Genomic DNA, 16,990 nt, shown 5'->3' with positions numbered 1-16,990 from the left:
CTACTTAGTTTCCGTATATTTAATCAAGGCTATAAATTTATAGAGTATAATAGAGTGTTTATATGAAAGTTATATTTTAGGGACAGGCACGCTGGCTCACGCCTGTAATCCCAACACTTTGGGAGGCCGAGGCGGGTGGATCACGAGGTCAGGAGATTGAGACCATCCTGGCTAACAAGAGAAAACCCCACCTCTACTAAAAATAGAAAAAATTAGCCAGGCGTGGTGGCGGGCACCTGTAGTCCCAGCTACTCGGGAGGCTAAGGCAGGAGAATGGCATGAACCCAGGAGGCGGAGCTTGCAGTGAGCCGAGATCATGCCACTGCACTCCAGCCTGGGCGACAGAGCAAGACTCCGTCTCAAAAAAATTAAAATAAAAAAGTTATATTTTATGCCGGGCGTGGTGGCTTACGCCTGTAATCCCAGCACTTTGGGAGGCCAGGGCAGGCAGATCACTTGAGGTTAGGAGTTTGAGACCCGCCTGACCAACATGGAGAAACCCCATCTCTACTAAAAATATAAAATTAGCCAGGCATGGTGGTGCATGCCTGTAATCCCAGCTACTCAGGAAGCTGAGGCAGGAGAATCACTTGAACCAAGGAGATGGTTCAAGAGGTTGCAGTGAGCCAAGATTGTGCCATTGCACTCCAGTCTGGGCAACAAGAGCAAAATTCCATCTCAAAAAAAAAAAAAAAAGTTATATTTTAGGAAGCAAAGGAAAAGATCTCAATGAGGTCGTTAAGTCCTGTGTTAATGAAGTTATTGTTATTATTGTTTGGACGAACGGAGGCAGGATGGTTCACTTCCGGGTTCTTCTTCACCACCAACTCTTCCCGTGTGTGCGAGAATGCAGCTGACGCCCGGGAAGGTGAAGATTAATCAGGCATGCACCAGGTGATGTCAATTCGAGGAGACCAAGATTTACCTGGTGGCACCTGCGGAGCCCCCCTCCCCCGACATGCCCGTGCCCCGCCTATCGCCCTTCCACTCCTAGAAAAGTCACTCCCAGCAGATGCACCCGGGGCGGGCTTTCTCAGCCCCCACTCTTGTCAGGACTGTATTAGAAACTCCGCCCCCCCACCCCCAGCTCCGGTCCCTGAAGCTAGATGACCAAAGAATAAATTTGCAGTTTTGCTTTTAGCCTTGCCTACTCGCTGGTTCTTTTGTGCCCACTCTGGTGGTCTTAGAAAAACAAATCAATTATTATTAATATTATTATTATTTTGAGACAGAGTTTTATCCTTTTTGCCCAGGATGGAGTGCAATTAGCCAGGCATGATGGCACACGCCTGTAATCCCAGCTACTCAAGAAGCTGAGGCAGGAGAATCATTTGAGCCTGGGAGGCAGAGGTTGCAGTGAGCCAACTTCATGCCACTGTACGCCAGCCTGGGCGACAGAGTGAGACCCTGTCTCAAAAAATATGTATATAATAATAACTCCAAACCAATTTAATGTCCCTGTCTAGGGGAACTAGAGACTCTGATAGCTTCTCTCAGTGTTTCAGGACTGGCTGACTTTTTCTTCAGACTTCATTCACAGGCACTTCTGACATGGATCCCTAACAAACTGATCCAGATGCAGGTGTACATTTTATTTTTTCTTTTTCTTTTAAATAACCAGCAGGTATAGGGTCAGGTGCTGAAGGGACATTGTGAGAAGTGACCAAGAAGGCAAGAGGTGAGCCCTCTTGTCACGCCCGTACAAGGGCCACTTAAGGGCTCCTTGGTCAAGCAGTAATGCCAGTGCCTGGGAAGGCACCCGTTACTTAGCCGACCATGAAAGGGAGTCTCCTTTCCTTGGAGGAGTCAGGGAACACTCTACTCCACCAGCTTCTTGTGGGAGGCTGGATATTATCCAGGCCTGTCCACAGTTATCCGGAGGCCTAAACCCCTCCCTGTGATGCTGTGCTTCAGTGGTCACACTCCTTGTCCACTTTCATGTTCCTCCCATACTCCTGGTTCCTCTTTGATCTCACTTTGTCACCCAGGCTGAGTGCAGTGGCGTAATCTTGGCTCACTGCAAGCTCCGCCTCCCAGGTTCATGCCATTCTCCTGCCTCAGCCTCCTGAGTAGCAGGGACTACAGGCGCCCACCACCATGCCCGGCTAATTGTTTGTATTTTTTTAAGTAGAGATGGGGTTTCACTGTGTTAGCCAGGATGGTCTCAAATCTCCTAACCTTGTGATCCACCCACCTCCGCCTCCCAAAGTGCTGGGATTACAGGCGTGAGCTGCCGTGCCCGGCCTGATCTTTCTTACAAGTGCATAGAGGAAAATGCTGACGTATGCTGCCTTCCCTCTCTGCTTCGGCTACCTAAAAGGGAAGGGCCCCACTGTCCCACGATCACGTGATTTGCTTGACCTTATCAATCACTTGGACAACTCACCCTCCTTACCCTGTCCCCTTGTCTTTTTTTTTTTTTTTTTTTTTTTGAGACGGAGTCTCGTTCTGTTGCCGAGGCTGCAGTGCAGTGGCATGATCTTGGCTCACTGCAAACTCCGCCTCCCAGGTTCATGCCATTCTCCTGCCTCAGCCTCCTGGGTAGCTGGGACTACAGGCGCCCGCCACTGCACCCAGCTAATTTTTAGTATTTTTAGTAGAGACGGGGTTTCAACATGTTAGCCAGTATGGTCTTGATCTCCTGACCTCGTGATCAAGCCGCCTCGGCCTCCCAAAGTGCTGGAATTACAAGCATGAGCTACCACGCCCGGCCGCCCCCTTGTCTTGTATTCAATAAATAGCACGCCCAGCCATTAGAGGCCACAAAAGATCTCCCGCGTCTTGGTGGTAGTGGTCCCCCGGGCCCAGCTGTTTTCTTTTTATCTCTGTCTTGTGTCTTTCTTATAATCTCTTATCTCCGCACATGGGGAAAACACCCGCTAAGCCCCATAGGGCTGGACCTCTCCCTCCTGGTTCAAGCAATTCTCGTGCCTTAGTCTCCCAAGTAGCTGGGACTACAGGCACATGCCACCATGCCCAGCTAATGTTTGTATTTTTAGTAGAGATGGGGTTTCACTGTGTTGGCCAGGGTGGTCTCGAACTCCTGAACTCAGGCAATCCACCGACCTTGGCCTCCCAAAGTGCTGGGATTACAGGCATGAGCCACAATGCTTGGCCTTTTTTTTTTTTTTAAGGCAGGGTCTCACTCTGTCACCCAGGTTGGAGTGCAGTGGTGCAATCTTGGCTCACTGCAACCTCTACCTCCTGATGGAGTGATCCTCCACCTCAATCACCTGAGTGGCTGGGACTACAGATGTACACGCGCCACCACGCCCATCTAATTTTTGCATTTTTTGTAGAGATGACACTCTCTACACGTTGCCCAAACTGGTCTTGAACTCCTGACCTCAAGTGATCCACCTGCCTTGGCCCACAAAGTGCTAGGATTAGAGGCGTGAGCCACCACGCCCAGCTCAGATGTACTTTTTCTTCCATTTCACATCTCAATTATTACTCACTAGTTCTCTGTGGTCTAAATTCCATCTTCCAAAAGAGAGAACCATTTTATTAGCTTGAGTCATCTATATAAAAGAGTAGCTAGAACTATCAGAGACTCCAAAGCAGATGACAACAGGGGGCACAGGATGGCGTGGTGAAGGAGCAGCAGCTGTAAGCCAGCTGACCAGCAGAACCACAGTTACCTTACTCTCCTTAGGGGTAACAAACCAACCCCATGAATGTGTTCTGAGTAAGAGGATGCCCAGCACCAGATACCAACCTCTCTAAAAAGAGTCTTCCGGAAACAGTCAAAGGTCCCAGAGTACATGGGAGGTTGTCCAGGCAAACTCGGTGGCTGTGTCTGCAGTCGGACCTGAAACCAGAAGTTAAAATGCAGTCACCTACCAGAATCAGAACTGCCTGTCAGCAGCAATGGCCCAACTGTCTACCAAACTGAACAGGAAAGGCTGTACCTATGTACATGTCTTTGGCATTCACTTAACCTGCTGGATTCAAACTTCTCTTTCATTAGTACTTCATTCCTTTTATTAGCAAATAATATCCCATTGTATGAATAAATCACATTTTGTATGCCTGCCTATTCATCAGTTGATAGACATTTGTGTTTTTCCTTTTTTATTATTATGAATAATGCTGCTATAAACATTTGTGTACAAGTTTTTTGTGTGGATATATGTTTTCACTTCTCTTCGGTATTGTATTGGTCAGAATACTCCAGAGAAACAGAACCAACAGGAGATATATATCAAGAGATTTATTATAAGCAATTAGCTCATACAATTATGAAAGTTGAGAAGTCCCAAGATCTGTAGTCAGCAAGTTTGAGACCCAAAAAGAACCAAAGATTCAGTTCAAGTCTGAAGGCAGGAAAAGACTAATGTCCCACCTCAAGTATTCAGGCAGGAGTTCCCTTCTACTTGCAGGGAAGTATCAGTCAGCCTTTTGGTCTACTTAGGCCTTCAACCGGATGAGGTCCACTCACATTAGGGAGGACAATTAGCTTTAATCAGTCTATAGATTCAAATATTAACATTCAAAACCACCCTCACAAGCACACTCAGAAAAATGTGAGACCAAATATCTAGGTACTCTGTGGCCTAGTAGAGATGACACACAAAATTCACCATCACAGGTATTTATCCACTAGCATAATTTCTAACTTATATGTTAACTCTTTTTAAACCTTTTGAGGAACTGCCAGACTGTTTTCCAAAGTCGCTGCACCATTTTATATTCCCATAAGCAGTCTAGGAAGGGTCCCAATTTCTCCATATCTTCAATACTTATTATCTTTACATATATATAATTCTTTTTTTTTTTTTTTTTGGAGATAAGGTTTCACTCTGTCACTCAGGCTGGAGTGCGGCAGTGTGGTCAATTGCTCACTACAACCTTTGACCTCCTGGGCTCACGCAATCCTCCCACCTCAGCCTCCCAAGTAGCTGGGACTACAGGTGCACACCACAACGCCAGGCTAATTTTTATTGTTTTTGTAGAGACAGAATCTCACTATATTGCTCAGGCTATATCTATCTTTTTTTTTAAGCCATCATAGTGGGTATGAGGTGGTATGTCATTGCGATTTTGATTTACATTTCCATGATGGATAATGACGTTGAACAACTTCTCCAACTTCTCACATGCTTATTAGCCCATCTTCTTCAGAGAAATGTCTATTTAGATCCACGGCTGGGTGTGGTGGCTCACATCTGTAATTCCAGCACTTTGGGAGTCAGAGGTGGAAGGATCCCCCGAGGCCAGGAGCTCGATTACAGAAAGCTGTGATGGTGCCACTACACTCCAGTTTGGATAACAGAGCAAGACCTGGTCGCTTTTTATTTATTTATTTATTTTTTTTTTTGAGACAGGGTCTCACTCTGTCCCCCATGCTGGAGTGCAGTGGTATGATCTTGGCTCACTGCAACTTCCACCTCCCAGGCTCAGATGATCCTCCCACCTCAGCCTCCCAAGTAGCTGGGACCTCAGGTGCATGCCACCATGCTTGGCTAATGTTTTTTTGCAGAGATGGGGTTTCACCATGTTGCCCAGGCTGATCTGAAACTCCTGGACTCATACAATCTGCCTGCCTCAGCCTTCCAAAGTGCTACAATCACAGATATGAGCCACCATGGCCAGCCAAGACTCAGCCTCTTTAAAAAAAAAGAAAAAAAGAAGAAGAAGAAAAAGAAAAGAAGGCCAGGCGCAGTGGCTCACACCTGTAATCCCAGCACTTTGGGAGGCTCAGGTGGGTCAATAACCTGAGGTCAGGCATTCAAAACCAGCATGGCCAACATGGCGAAACCCTGTCTCTACCAAAAATACATAAATTAGCCAGGCATGGTGGCATGCACCTATAATCCCAGCTACTTGGGAGGCTGAGGCAGGAGAATTGCTTGAACCCGGGAGGCAGAGGTTGTAGTGAGCCAAGATCGCACCTTTGCACTCCAGCCTGGGCGACAGAGTGAGACTCCTTCTCAAAAAAAAAAAGAAGATCCTTTGCCCTTTTTTATTTCTCTCTCTCTCTCTCTCTCTCTCCCTCTTTTTAAGAGGCAGGGTTGCCCGGGTGTGGTGGCTCATGCCTGTAATCCCAGCACTTTGGGAGGCCAAGGCGGGCGGATCATGAGGTCAGATCCAGACCATCCTGGCCAACACAGTGAAACCCCGTCTCTACTAAAAATACAAAAAATTAGCTGGACGTGGTGGCGGGCGCCTATAGTACCAGCTGCTCGGGAGGCTGAGGCAGGAGAATGGCGAAAACCCGAGAGTCGGAGCTTACAGTGAGTCAAGATGGCGCCACTGCACTTCAGCCTGGGCAACAGCGAGAATCTGTGTCAAAAAGAAAGAGAGACAGTTCTTACACTGTCACCCAGGCTGGAGTCTTTGCCCATTTTTAATTGGATTATTTCTTTTTTTTGTTTTTTTTTGAGGTGGAGTCTTACTCTATCACCCAGGCTGGAGTACAGTGGCTCAATCTCAGTTCACCACAACCTCCACCTCCTGGGTTCAAGTGATTCTCCTGTCTCAGCCTCCTGTGTAGCTGGGATTACAGGTGCGTGCCACCATGCCCGGCTAATTTTTGTTTTTTTTGTTTTTTTTTTTTTCAGTAGAGACAGTGTTTCACTATGTTGGCCAGACTGGTCTCGAACTCCTGACCTCAGGTGGTCCACCCGCCTCGGCCTCCCAAAGTGCCGGGATTACAGGCATGAGCCACCAGCCCGGCCCTGATAAATGTTTATTGTTGTTTTAAGTCACTAAGTTTTGGGGTAAGTTGGTTTTGTTTTTTGGGGTTTTTTTGAGACAAGGTCTTGCTCTGTCACCCAAGCTGGCATGCAGGGGTGCCATCTTGGCTAACTGCAGCCTTGAACTCCTGGGTTCAAGTGATCCTCCTGCCTCATTGGAGTAAACTGTTAAACTTCAATAGATAACTGATATATCCAGTTACTTTTGCAGTCTTTTTCCTGAATTTTGTTTTGTTTTGTTTTGAGACAGAATTTCACTCTTGTTGCCCAGGCTGGAGTGCAATGGCGTGATCTTGGCTCACTGCAACCTCCGCCTCCCAGGTTCAAGTGATTCTCCTGCCTCAGCCTCTCAAGTAGCTGGAATTACAGGCATGTGCCACCACGCCCAGCTAATTTTGTATTTGTGTACTTGTTTTTATTTATTTATTTATTTTTTTTTTTTGAAACGTGGCTTCACTCTTGTTGCCCAGGCTGGAGAGCAATGGTGTGATCTGGGCTCACCGCAACCTCTGCCTCCCATGTTCAAGTGATTCTCCTGCCTCAGCCTCCCAAGTAGCTGGGATTACAGGCATGCACCACCACACCCAGCTAATTTTGTATTTTTAGTAGAGACAGGATTTCTCCATGTTGCTCAGGTTGATCTCGAACTCCCAACCTCAGGTGATCTGCCCGCCTTGGCCTCCCAAAGTGCTGGGATTACAAGTGTGAGCCACCACGCCGGGCCTAATTTTGTACTTTTAGTAGAGACGGGGTTTCTTCATGTTGGTCAGGCTGCTCTCAAACTCCCAACCTCAAGTGATCTGCCCACCTCAGACTCCCAAAGTGGGATTACAGGTGTAAGCCACCGCACCCGGCCCTTCCTGGACGTTTTTCCTGCTCACTGTTCTGCTTCCAAATTCTTCTCAAGGTTGCTATTACACTAACCTTTCCAGAATATCATTTTTACCATGTTGTTTCTTTATTTCTTTAGAATCTCTTATTCTTGTATTTGTCAGGTCCTTCCATGTCACCATTTCTACCATTTTTTAAAATTTCTTTAGAATTTCTTATTCTTGTATTTGTCAGGGCCTTCCATATCAAACCAAGGAAGTCCCTCTCTGGGCAACAGAGGTGACATGCAAGTCTGAGGGGTTTATGAACACAACAGAAATGCCCAGAGGCCACCACACCTTTACATCCAAAATCCCTCATATTGTCCTCCCATAGTCAGGCATAACCTTCCCTAGTTAGTAGAGAGAGAGAAATGGATCAAAGCTTCTGACTAGACCGGGTACAGTGGCTCACGCCTATAATCCCAGCACTTCAGGAGGCCAAGGCAGGAGGATCACTTGAGGCCAGGAGTTTAAGACCAGCCTGGCCAACATGGAGAAACCCCATCTCTACTAAAAATACAAAAATTAGCCAGGCATGGTGGCACGCACCTGTAATCCCAGCTACTCAGGAGGCTAAGGCAAGAGAATTGCTTGAACTCGGGAGGTAGAAGTTGCTGTGAGCCAAGATCCTGCCACTGTACTCCAGCCTGGCTGACAGAGGGAGAGTCTTGGCTCAAAAAAAAAAAAAATAAAAAAATAAATCTGACTAATACCTTTTTGTGATTTTTTTTTTTCTTTTGAGACAGTGTCTCATTCTGTTGCCCAGACTGCAGTGCAAAGGCTCATTGCAGCCTCAAACTCCTAGGTACAACCAATCCTCCAGCCTCACCCTCCTGAGTAGCTGGGATTACAGGTGTGCACTACCATCCCCAGCTAATTTTTGTATTTTTTATAGACATGAGGTCTTGCCATGTTGCCAAGGCTGCCTTTTTGTGATTTTATACACACTTCATACCTCATACCTGTCTCATCAGGACATCAGCCATCCAACCAAACCAGCAAGAACATTAAAGTCCTTTGCAGGTGGTCTTTTTTTTTTTTTTTTTTTTTTTTTGAGAAGGAGTCTCACTCTGTCACCCAGGCTGGAGTACAATAGCGCAATCTCAGCTCACTGCAACCTCCACCCTGCAGGTTCAAGCGATTCTCCTGCCTCAACATCCCAATTAGCTGGGATTACAGGCGCCTGCCACCACACCCAGCTAATTTTTTTGTATTTTTAGTAGAGATGGGATTTCACCACGTTGGCCAGGCTGGTCTCGAACTTCTGACCTCAGGTGATCCACCTGCCTCAGCCTCCCAAAGTGCTGGGATTACAGGTATGAGCTCACCGTGCCCAGCCTAGGTGGTATTATTTTATAATATGATCCCCACTTGCAAGCCACACTCACCTTCACTCCTGCCTTCCCCACACCAGACTGTCTGGGTCTCCCTACTTCTTCAGTCCGAACTCAGCCAGCACTTGAATGCTTGTTCTAACGTATCACGTTCCATAGAGCCTTTTCATGCCCCACTCTGAAGCGTTGCAGCTTTTGGCTTGTCAGGACACACGGACCACAGCTCAGTTACACTATCTTGGACTTCCTTTTTCTCTTCTAAACCTTGGACCTCTGAAAGTAGCTTAAGGTCAGGCTTTGATTGGAGTCCACCTAGCTTACTAAGGCCAAAAACACAGCAGTCAGCAATTTGTGGTTTTGGTTTAAGCTAAAGAGAGGCTTTCTGGTTGCTAAATACACCAGTGAGCATTTAAGTTATTTGCACTTCAGTGCAGAGGTCATCCAGTCCTTCTTGGGAGTGACATCAAGGACAAAGATGATAGGAGCGACATTGGTATGTATGTATGTGTGTATATATATATTTTTTCTTTTTCCTTTTTTTTTTTTAAGGGTGGCCCCAGAGGCCTAGAACTAGTAAGATATCTGCCTATATGGACAAACAGCAGGAAGAAAGGCCAGATAATCGTCCCTCAGTAAACAGTGCTGCTTGGAATGACCACTGTCAGGGAAGCACTAACACAGGGCATTTACCATCAGCTAAATAAATATTTGATTTCATGTTGCACAATGACGTAGCCAGTCCAGCTACTTTAACCCTGGTCTTCCTACAGAATGACCCCAGTATGAGTTCTACCTCAGGGCAGCTCCTCTCTTAGATGAAAGGCAGCAAAGAGCTTGCTGCCCAAGCCTGCCAAGAGGAAGTGCCCACAAAACTATTTCGCTGTGGAGGAAATCTGACCCAACATCCTAACAAACCCCCTCACATGGGCTTCCAATCCTTTAAAACTCATGTCTGCTCCCCACAGGTCCACCCTGGCAATGACTTGTGAATTTCCTTCAAGTCTATGTCCAGAAATAAAGTGAGAAAACTTGGATGCAGCTTCGAGTGCTAAGCCATGGGGGATGGACTTTGGTCCTCCAGTAAAGCATTAATGAAGGTGTTGCAAGGGGAATAGTTGAGATATGATAAGAGGAAGACCAGAAAACAATCCCTGATGAATGTCCTCCCTCCCAAGCCTCAGTCTGACCATAGCTTCCTCATCTGGGAGTTGTGAGAACGTGGCTGGCCTTGTGCAAAGCTGATCACCTCGCTTTCCGTGGAAGGGGCTCGGTCACTGAGGTCATCATTGCTTCTCACAGGGATGCCTCTGCCCAGTAGGCTGAGCAGGCCACCGTTGGGTGACAGGCCGAAGAGTGTCAAGTATCTCCCCGGGCCGGGAAAGGTGCGAAAGAGATGGTTACTCTTGACCCAGGGGAATGTATCAAAGGACACCTCCAGAACAACCGCACCTGTCTTTAGTTGTCTTCCTGGGGCGGGCTTTACAGGGGACCTGCTTCAACCTTAATGATAATGTTAGAGTTGGCTGAAACCAGAACTATGGAAAGACGTTTTTTCTTTCCCATCCCTAAAGAAGTGGCGTAGGATCAGGAGAGACTGCGGGACAGGGAACTTTACATCAGAGCTCTTGAGAGGCAGTTAGAGGGTGCTCACTTTGAGCCGCCGCCTGGCTCTTTGGGGCGGAAGGTACAGCTTCCTGCCCACCCCTGAAAGAGAGATTCCCTAGACTTCTCACGGAAGCTCACACATGTCCCTCTTCTGCCCAGCGGCCGCGCCTCGCGGGGAACCAAGCTTCGCGCGCCCCGCCCGGGCCTCCTCCCCAAAGCCTGCGACCCAGCCTCCCGCACCTTGACCGTGTCGAGAGGGTGACCCACGAACACCAGGCACACGCCGCCAAAGCCGCCGGCCAGCAGGTTCTTGAGCGGGCTGATGGGTTTCGGCTGGTCGGCCATGGTTAGTCCGTCTGTAATTCAGTCTGTCAGTTCTCGGGCAGTACTGGCTTCGCAGCCCCGGCTGCAGTGCCGGCGCCGCCGACCTTTCACCCACTTTCGGGTGGGCGGGGCACGAGCCTGGGGCAGGTCGGGAGGAGGGCCCAGTGGACACTGTCGGGCTTCCGCCCGGGGCTGCTTCCGGTCTCGGCCCCGCCTCGATGGGCGCGGCAGAGCACAAAGCCGCATGGGCGGGGTTTGGGAGTGTTGGCAGACGGGCCTATTCCTCCAGGAAGCCTTCCCAGTCTTCAGTGTTTCCTCCTCTGAACTCCGGTTCATCTACTCACTCCAGAGAGATCAATTGCGCCCTGCCAAATACCAGGCGTCCTTCTAGGTGCTGGAGGCACCTCTGGTAGTACAACACACAGGTCCCTGTCCTCCTGGAATTTACAGACCATAGCAAAGATAAATAACCGAAAAATGCATGGTGTATCAAGTAGTAATAAGTACTACCAAGAAAAATTCAGGAAGAGAGTTAGAGGGCGTGTGGGACAAGTGATTTGCAATTTTAATTAGTTGAATAAGGGAGGGTTTAACTGAAAAGGTGACAAGATTCAAGACCTAAGATGAGAGAGGGAGTTCTGTTCATACATAACCGGGTAAAGGGTGAGGAACCTTCCACTCAGAAGAAAAAATGCAAAAGCCGTGAGATGGTCTGTGCCTGACATGTTTGAAAAACCACAGGAAGAGGGAGGGTAGTAGCTGATGAGGCGACAGAGGTTTTGGAGGCACTAGAAGACAGATTTGGGCCTGGTGTTATGACTCATGTTGTGCCACTGCACTCCAGCCTGGGCAACAAGAGCAAAACACTGTCTCAAAAAAAAAAAAAGTTAAAGGCCGGACGCGGTGGCTCATGCCTGTAATCCCAGCACTTTGGAAGGCCGAGGCAGGTGGAACACCTGAGGTCAGGAGTTCAAGACCAGCCTGGCCAACATGGTCAAATCCCATCTCTACTAAAAATACAAAAACTTGTCAGGCGTGGTGGCAGACGCCTATGCCTGTAATCCCAGTTACTCAGGAGGCTAAGGTAGGAGAATCGCTTGAGCCCAGGAGGCGGAGGTTGCAGTGAACTGAGATATTACCACTGTCTCTCCTCTGAAGGACGGAGAAGTCATTGCAGGGTCCTGAGTGGGGAGCAACATAGTCTGACATCGTTATCAGGATCCCCCTTTGATTACTGGGTGAAAATAGACTCCAGGGGGCAAGAAGAAACAAGGAGCCTTAAGGAGGCTAAAAGCCATGGCCAGAGATATTGACTTGCACCAGGGCATAACAGAGGAGGTAGTAAGAAGTGGCCAGAGGCTGGGCGTGCTGGCTCACGCCTGTAATCCCAGCATTTTGGGAGGCCGAGGCGGGTGGATCACGAGGTCAGGAGATCGAGACCATCCTGGCTAACACAGTGAAACCCCTTCTCTACTAAAAATACAGGTAGTGCGCACCTGTAGTCCCAGCTACTTGGAGGCTGAGGCAGGAGAATAGCATGAACCCAGGAGGCGGAACTTGCAGTAAGCCGAGATGGCGCCACTGCACTCCAGCCTGGGTGACAAAGTGAGACTCTGTTTCAAAAAAAAAAAAAAAAAAAAGGAAGTGGCCAGATTCTGAATATTTTCTAAAGAAAAAAAACATTTTAAGTTGTCAATTAATAGGATATAAGGTGGCCAGGCGCGGTGGCTCACGCCTGTAATCCCAGCACTTTGGGAGACCGAGGCATACAGATCATGAGGTCAGGAGATCGAGACCATCCTGGCTAACACGGTGAAACTCCATCTCTACTGAAAATACAAAAAAAAAAAAAAATAGCCCTGCGTGGTGGCAGGCACCTATAGTCCCAGCTACTCAGGAGGCTGAGGCAGGAGAATGGCATGAACCTGGGAGGCAGAACTTGCAGGGAGCCGAGATTACGCCACTGCAGACCAGCGTGGGAGACACAGCAAGACTCCATCTCAAAAAAAAAAAAAAAAAAAAAAAAAGAATTATGGGCCAGGTGCAGTGGCTCACACCTGTAATCCCAACATTTTGGGAGGCCCAGGCAGGCGGATTACGAGGTCGGAGTTTGAGACCAGTCTGGCCACCATGATGAAAACCTCTCTCTACTAAAAATACAAAAATTAGCCAGGCGTGCTGGCACATACCTATAATCCCAACTGCTCAGGAGGATGAAGCAGGAGAACTGCTTGAACCCAGGAGGCAGAGATTGCAGTGAGCCAAGATCACACCACTGCACTCCAGCCTGGGTGACAGAGTGAGACTCTGTCTCAAAATAAAAAAAAAAAAAATCATGCTAATGTTTTTGGCCTTAGCAACTAGAGAGGAGTCACCTTTACCTAGGTCAGGGGAGATTGGGGAGGAGCAGATTAGTAGAAGGGGAAAGCAAATTTTGGACATGTTGAGTTTGAAATTTCTATTAGAGATATTTCAGTCTGGCATTCAGAGGAGAGCCTTAGGCTAGCAATGAAATTTGACAGTCATCAGCCAATTTAGATCACCAAGGGAGTGAGTGGTGATTTAAAATAGAAGTTCAGAGATGGAGACTATCGTCCTTACACTGTTAGGAGATTAGGAAGATGAAAAGGGACTAGGAAAAGAGAAAACAACATAGAAGTGACCCTGGGTCACTGGGTCCTGGAACCCCTAAGAAAAGAGCATCAACTATGCCTGATAGGCAGACATAGCCACTGAATATAGCAATAAGGAATTCATTGGTGACATTAACAAAAACAGTTCCTGTGGCCAGGTAGTGGCTCACACCTGTAATCCCAGCACTTTGAGAGGCTGAGGCAGCAGATTGCTTGAGGTCAGGGGTTCAAGACCAGGCTGGCCAATATGGTGAAACGCAGTCTCTACTAAAATTACAAAAATTAGGCTGGGCACAGTGGCTCACACCTGTAATCCCAGCATTTTGGGAGGCCGAGGCAGGAGGATCACGAGATCAGGAGTTTGAGATCAGCCTTACCAAATGATGAAACCCCATCTCTACTAAAAATACAAAAATTAGCAGGCGTGGTGGCAGGCTCCTGTAATCCAGCCCAGGCAACAACGTGGAGACTCCATCTCCGAAAAAAAAAAAGATACAAAAATTAGTCAGGTGTGGTGGCGGGCACCTGTAGTCCCAGCTACTCGGGAGGCTGAGGTATGAGAATTGCTTGAACCCAGCTGGCAGAGGTTGCAGTGAGCCAAGATCTTGCCACTGCACTCCCGCCTGGGTGACACAGAGAGATAATATCTCAAAAAAAAAAAAGAAAAAATTGAACCTCATACTCAAACTAGCATCCAAGCAGGAGGATGAAACAATATCACTCAACTATGCAAACAAAAACGTAGGAAGTTGGCTCATTCCTGTAATCCCAGCACTTTGGGAGGCCAAGGTGGGTGGATCACGAGGTCAGGAGATTAAGACCATCCTGTATAACACAGTGAAACCCCGTCTCTACTAAAAATACAAAAACAAAATTAGCCAGGCATGGTGGTGGGTGCCTATAGTCTCAGCTACTCGGGAGGCTGAGGTGGGAGAATGGTGTGAACCCGGGAGGCGGAGCTTGCAGTGAGCCCAGATCATGCCACTGCACTCCAGCAACTCCAGATCATGCCACTACACTCCAGAGCAAGACTCTGTCTCAAACAAAACAAAACAAAACAAAACGTAGGAAGTTTGCTATGCATGGCTGGGCATGGTGACTCATACCTGTAATCCCAGCTCCTTGGGAAGCCAAGGCAAAAAAGAACACATAAAAATTAAAAAGCAAAAAATAAAACCAAAAAAGAAGACATGGCAAGCAAATAAATTTGTGAAATCTGAAATCTGTAGTTATCTTTATGATCATTGATGTTGAAGTTTGCTATATGTGGGAAGGGCGTGGTGACTGAAGCCTGTAATTCTAGCACTTTGGGATGCTAAGATGGGAGAATTGCTTGAGCAATTCTCAAGTTCAAGACCAGTCTGGGAAACATGGCAAGATGCCCTCCATCTTTAAAAAAAAAAAAAATTGGCCTTTTTTTTTTTTTTTTTTGAGATGGAGTCTGGCTCTGTTGCCCAGGCTGGAGTGCAGTGGCATGATCTCGGGTCACTGCAACCTCTGCGTGAGCCACCGCGCTTGGTGACCTTTTTTTTTTCTTTTTACTTGAGATAGAGTCTTGCTCTGTCGCCCGGGCTGGAGTGCAGTGGCTTGATCTCAGCTCACTGCAAGCTCTGCCCCCTGGGTTTACGGCCAGCCTCCCAAGTAGCTAGGACTACAGGTGCCTGCCACCTCGCCTGGCTAGTTTTTGTTTTGTATTTTTTAGTAGAGACGGGGTTTCACCGTGTTAGCCAGGATGGTCTCAATCTCCTGACCTCGTGATCTGCCCGTCTCGGCCTCCCAAAGTGCTAGGATTACAGGCATGAGCCATTGCGCCCAGCCTCCACTTTCTTTTTTCTTTTTATTTTTTGGGACAGAGTCTTGCTCTGTAGCCCAGGCTAGACTACGTGGCGTGACTGTGGCTCACTGCAACCTCCCTGCCTCCTGGGTTCAAGCAATTCTCCTGCCTCAGCCTCCCGAGTAGCTGGGACTGCAGATGCCTGCCACCATGCCCAGCTAATTTGTTGTATATTTAGTACAGACATGGTTTCACCGTGTTAGCCAAGATGGTCTCAGTCTCCTGACCTCATGATCCACCTGCATCCGCCTCCCAAAGTGCTGGGATTACAGGCGTGAGCCACTGCACCCAGCCAAGCCTCCACTTTCTTTTTCTTTTTCTTTTGTTTTGTTTTGAGACAGAGTTTTGCCCTGTCACCCAGGCTGGAGTGCAATGGTAAGATCTGGGCTCACTGCAAGCTCCACCTCCTGGGTTCACAGGATTCTCCTGCCTCAGCTTCCCCAGTAGCTGGGATTACAGGCGCCCGCCACCATGCCGAGCTACTTTTTGTGTTTGTAGTAGAGACGAGTTTCACCATGTTGACCAGTCTGGTCTCCAACTCTTGACCACGTGATCCACCCACCTTCGCCTCCCAAAATGCTGGGATTACAGGCGTGAGCCACCATGCACAGCCTCGTCCATTTTCTTATTTGAAAAACACATTTTTTTTTTTCTTTTTTGAGACAGTGTCTTGCTCCTGTCGCCCAGGCTAGAGTACAGTGGCCAGATCTAGGCTCACCGCAACCTCCACCTCCTGGGTTCAAGCAATTCTCCTGCCTCAGTCTCGCAAGTAGCTGGGATTACAGATGCATGGCACTGCGCCAGGTTAATTTTTGTATTTTTAGTAGAGATGGGGTTTCACCATGTTGGCCAGGCTGGTCTCCAACTCCTGACCTTGTGATCTGCCTGCTTCGGCCTCCCAAAGTGCTGGGATTAGAGGCGTGAGCCACCATGCCAAGTCCAAAAAACATTAATTTTTAAAAAACAAAAAGAATAAAAAATAAAATGTCACTGCCCTCCAGCCTGGATGGGAGCGTGAGATACTGTCTCCACAAAAATAAAAAACAATTAAAAAAAGAAACATGGCCAGGTGTGGTGGCTCATGCCCTGTAATCCCAGCACATTGGGAGACCAAGGCAGGAGGATAGCCTGAGACTAGGGGCTCGAGACCAGCCTGAACAACATAGTGAGACCTGGTCTCTACAAAAAAAAAAAAAATTGGCCGGGAGCAGTGGCTTATGCCTATAATCCCAGCACTTTGGGAGGCTGAGGCAGGCAGATCACCTGAGGTCAGGAGTTCAAGAAAAGCCTGGCTAACATGATGAAACCTTGTCTCTACTAAAAATACAAAAATTAGCTGTGCGTGGTGGCAGATACCTGTAATTCCAGCTGCTCTCGAGACTAAAGCAGGAGAATCCTTTGAACATGGGAGGTGGAGGTTGCAGTGAGCCAAGACTGTACCATTGCACTCCAGCCTGGGAGACAAGAGTGAAACTCCGTCACAAAAGAAAAAAAAAAAAAGTAAAAATTAACCTGGCATGGTTGTGCATGTCTGTGGTCCCAGTTACTTAGGAGGCTGAGGTGGGAGGATCCCTTGAGCCCAGGATGTTGAGGTTGTAGTGAGTCGTGATTGTGCCACTGCACTCCAGCCTGGGTAACAGAGTGAGACTCCATTGACAAAACAAAATACAAAAAAAAAAAAAAAACACAT

General features: G+C 47.8%; 1 protein-coding gene across 2 annotated transcripts in view; it reads right to left on the bottom strand.

The window, feature by feature from the left end:
* SLC25A20 (solute carrier family 25 member 20) overlaps positions 1 to 11,067 on the bottom strand; it is a 41,361-nt gene extending 30,294 nt beyond the window's left edge. The window contains exons 1-3 of one of the 2 annotated variants that reach the window (XM_023231613.3): positions 10,750 to 10,972; positions 8,959 to 9,224; positions 3,719 to 3,811 (exon numbers count right to left, since the gene is read on the bottom strand). In XM_023231613.3, coding sequence (XP_023087381.1) covers positions 3,719 to 3,766 — 48 coding nt within the window. In that variant the 5' untranslated portion in view covers positions 3,767 to 3,811; positions 8,959 to 9,224; positions 10,750 to 10,972. Of the gene's footprint in view, positions 1 to 3,718; positions 3,812 to 8,958; positions 9,225 to 10,749 lie in introns of both variants that reach the window. The other variant, XM_023231612.2, reaches the window with a different exon arrangement.
* Between the last annotated feature and the right edge of the window lie 5,923 nt (positions 11,068 to 16,990).

This window comes from Piliocolobus tephrosceles, chromosome 2 (assembly GCF_002776525.5).
Source record: "Piliocolobus tephrosceles isolate RC106 chromosome 2, ASM277652v3, whole genome shotgun sequence".
NCBI lineage: Eukaryota > Metazoa > Chordata > Mammalia > Primates > Cercopithecidae > Piliocolobus > Piliocolobus tephrosceles.
Note: the sequence above shows the minus strand (reverse complement) of the source record. Positions and strands in the feature narration are given on the sequence as shown.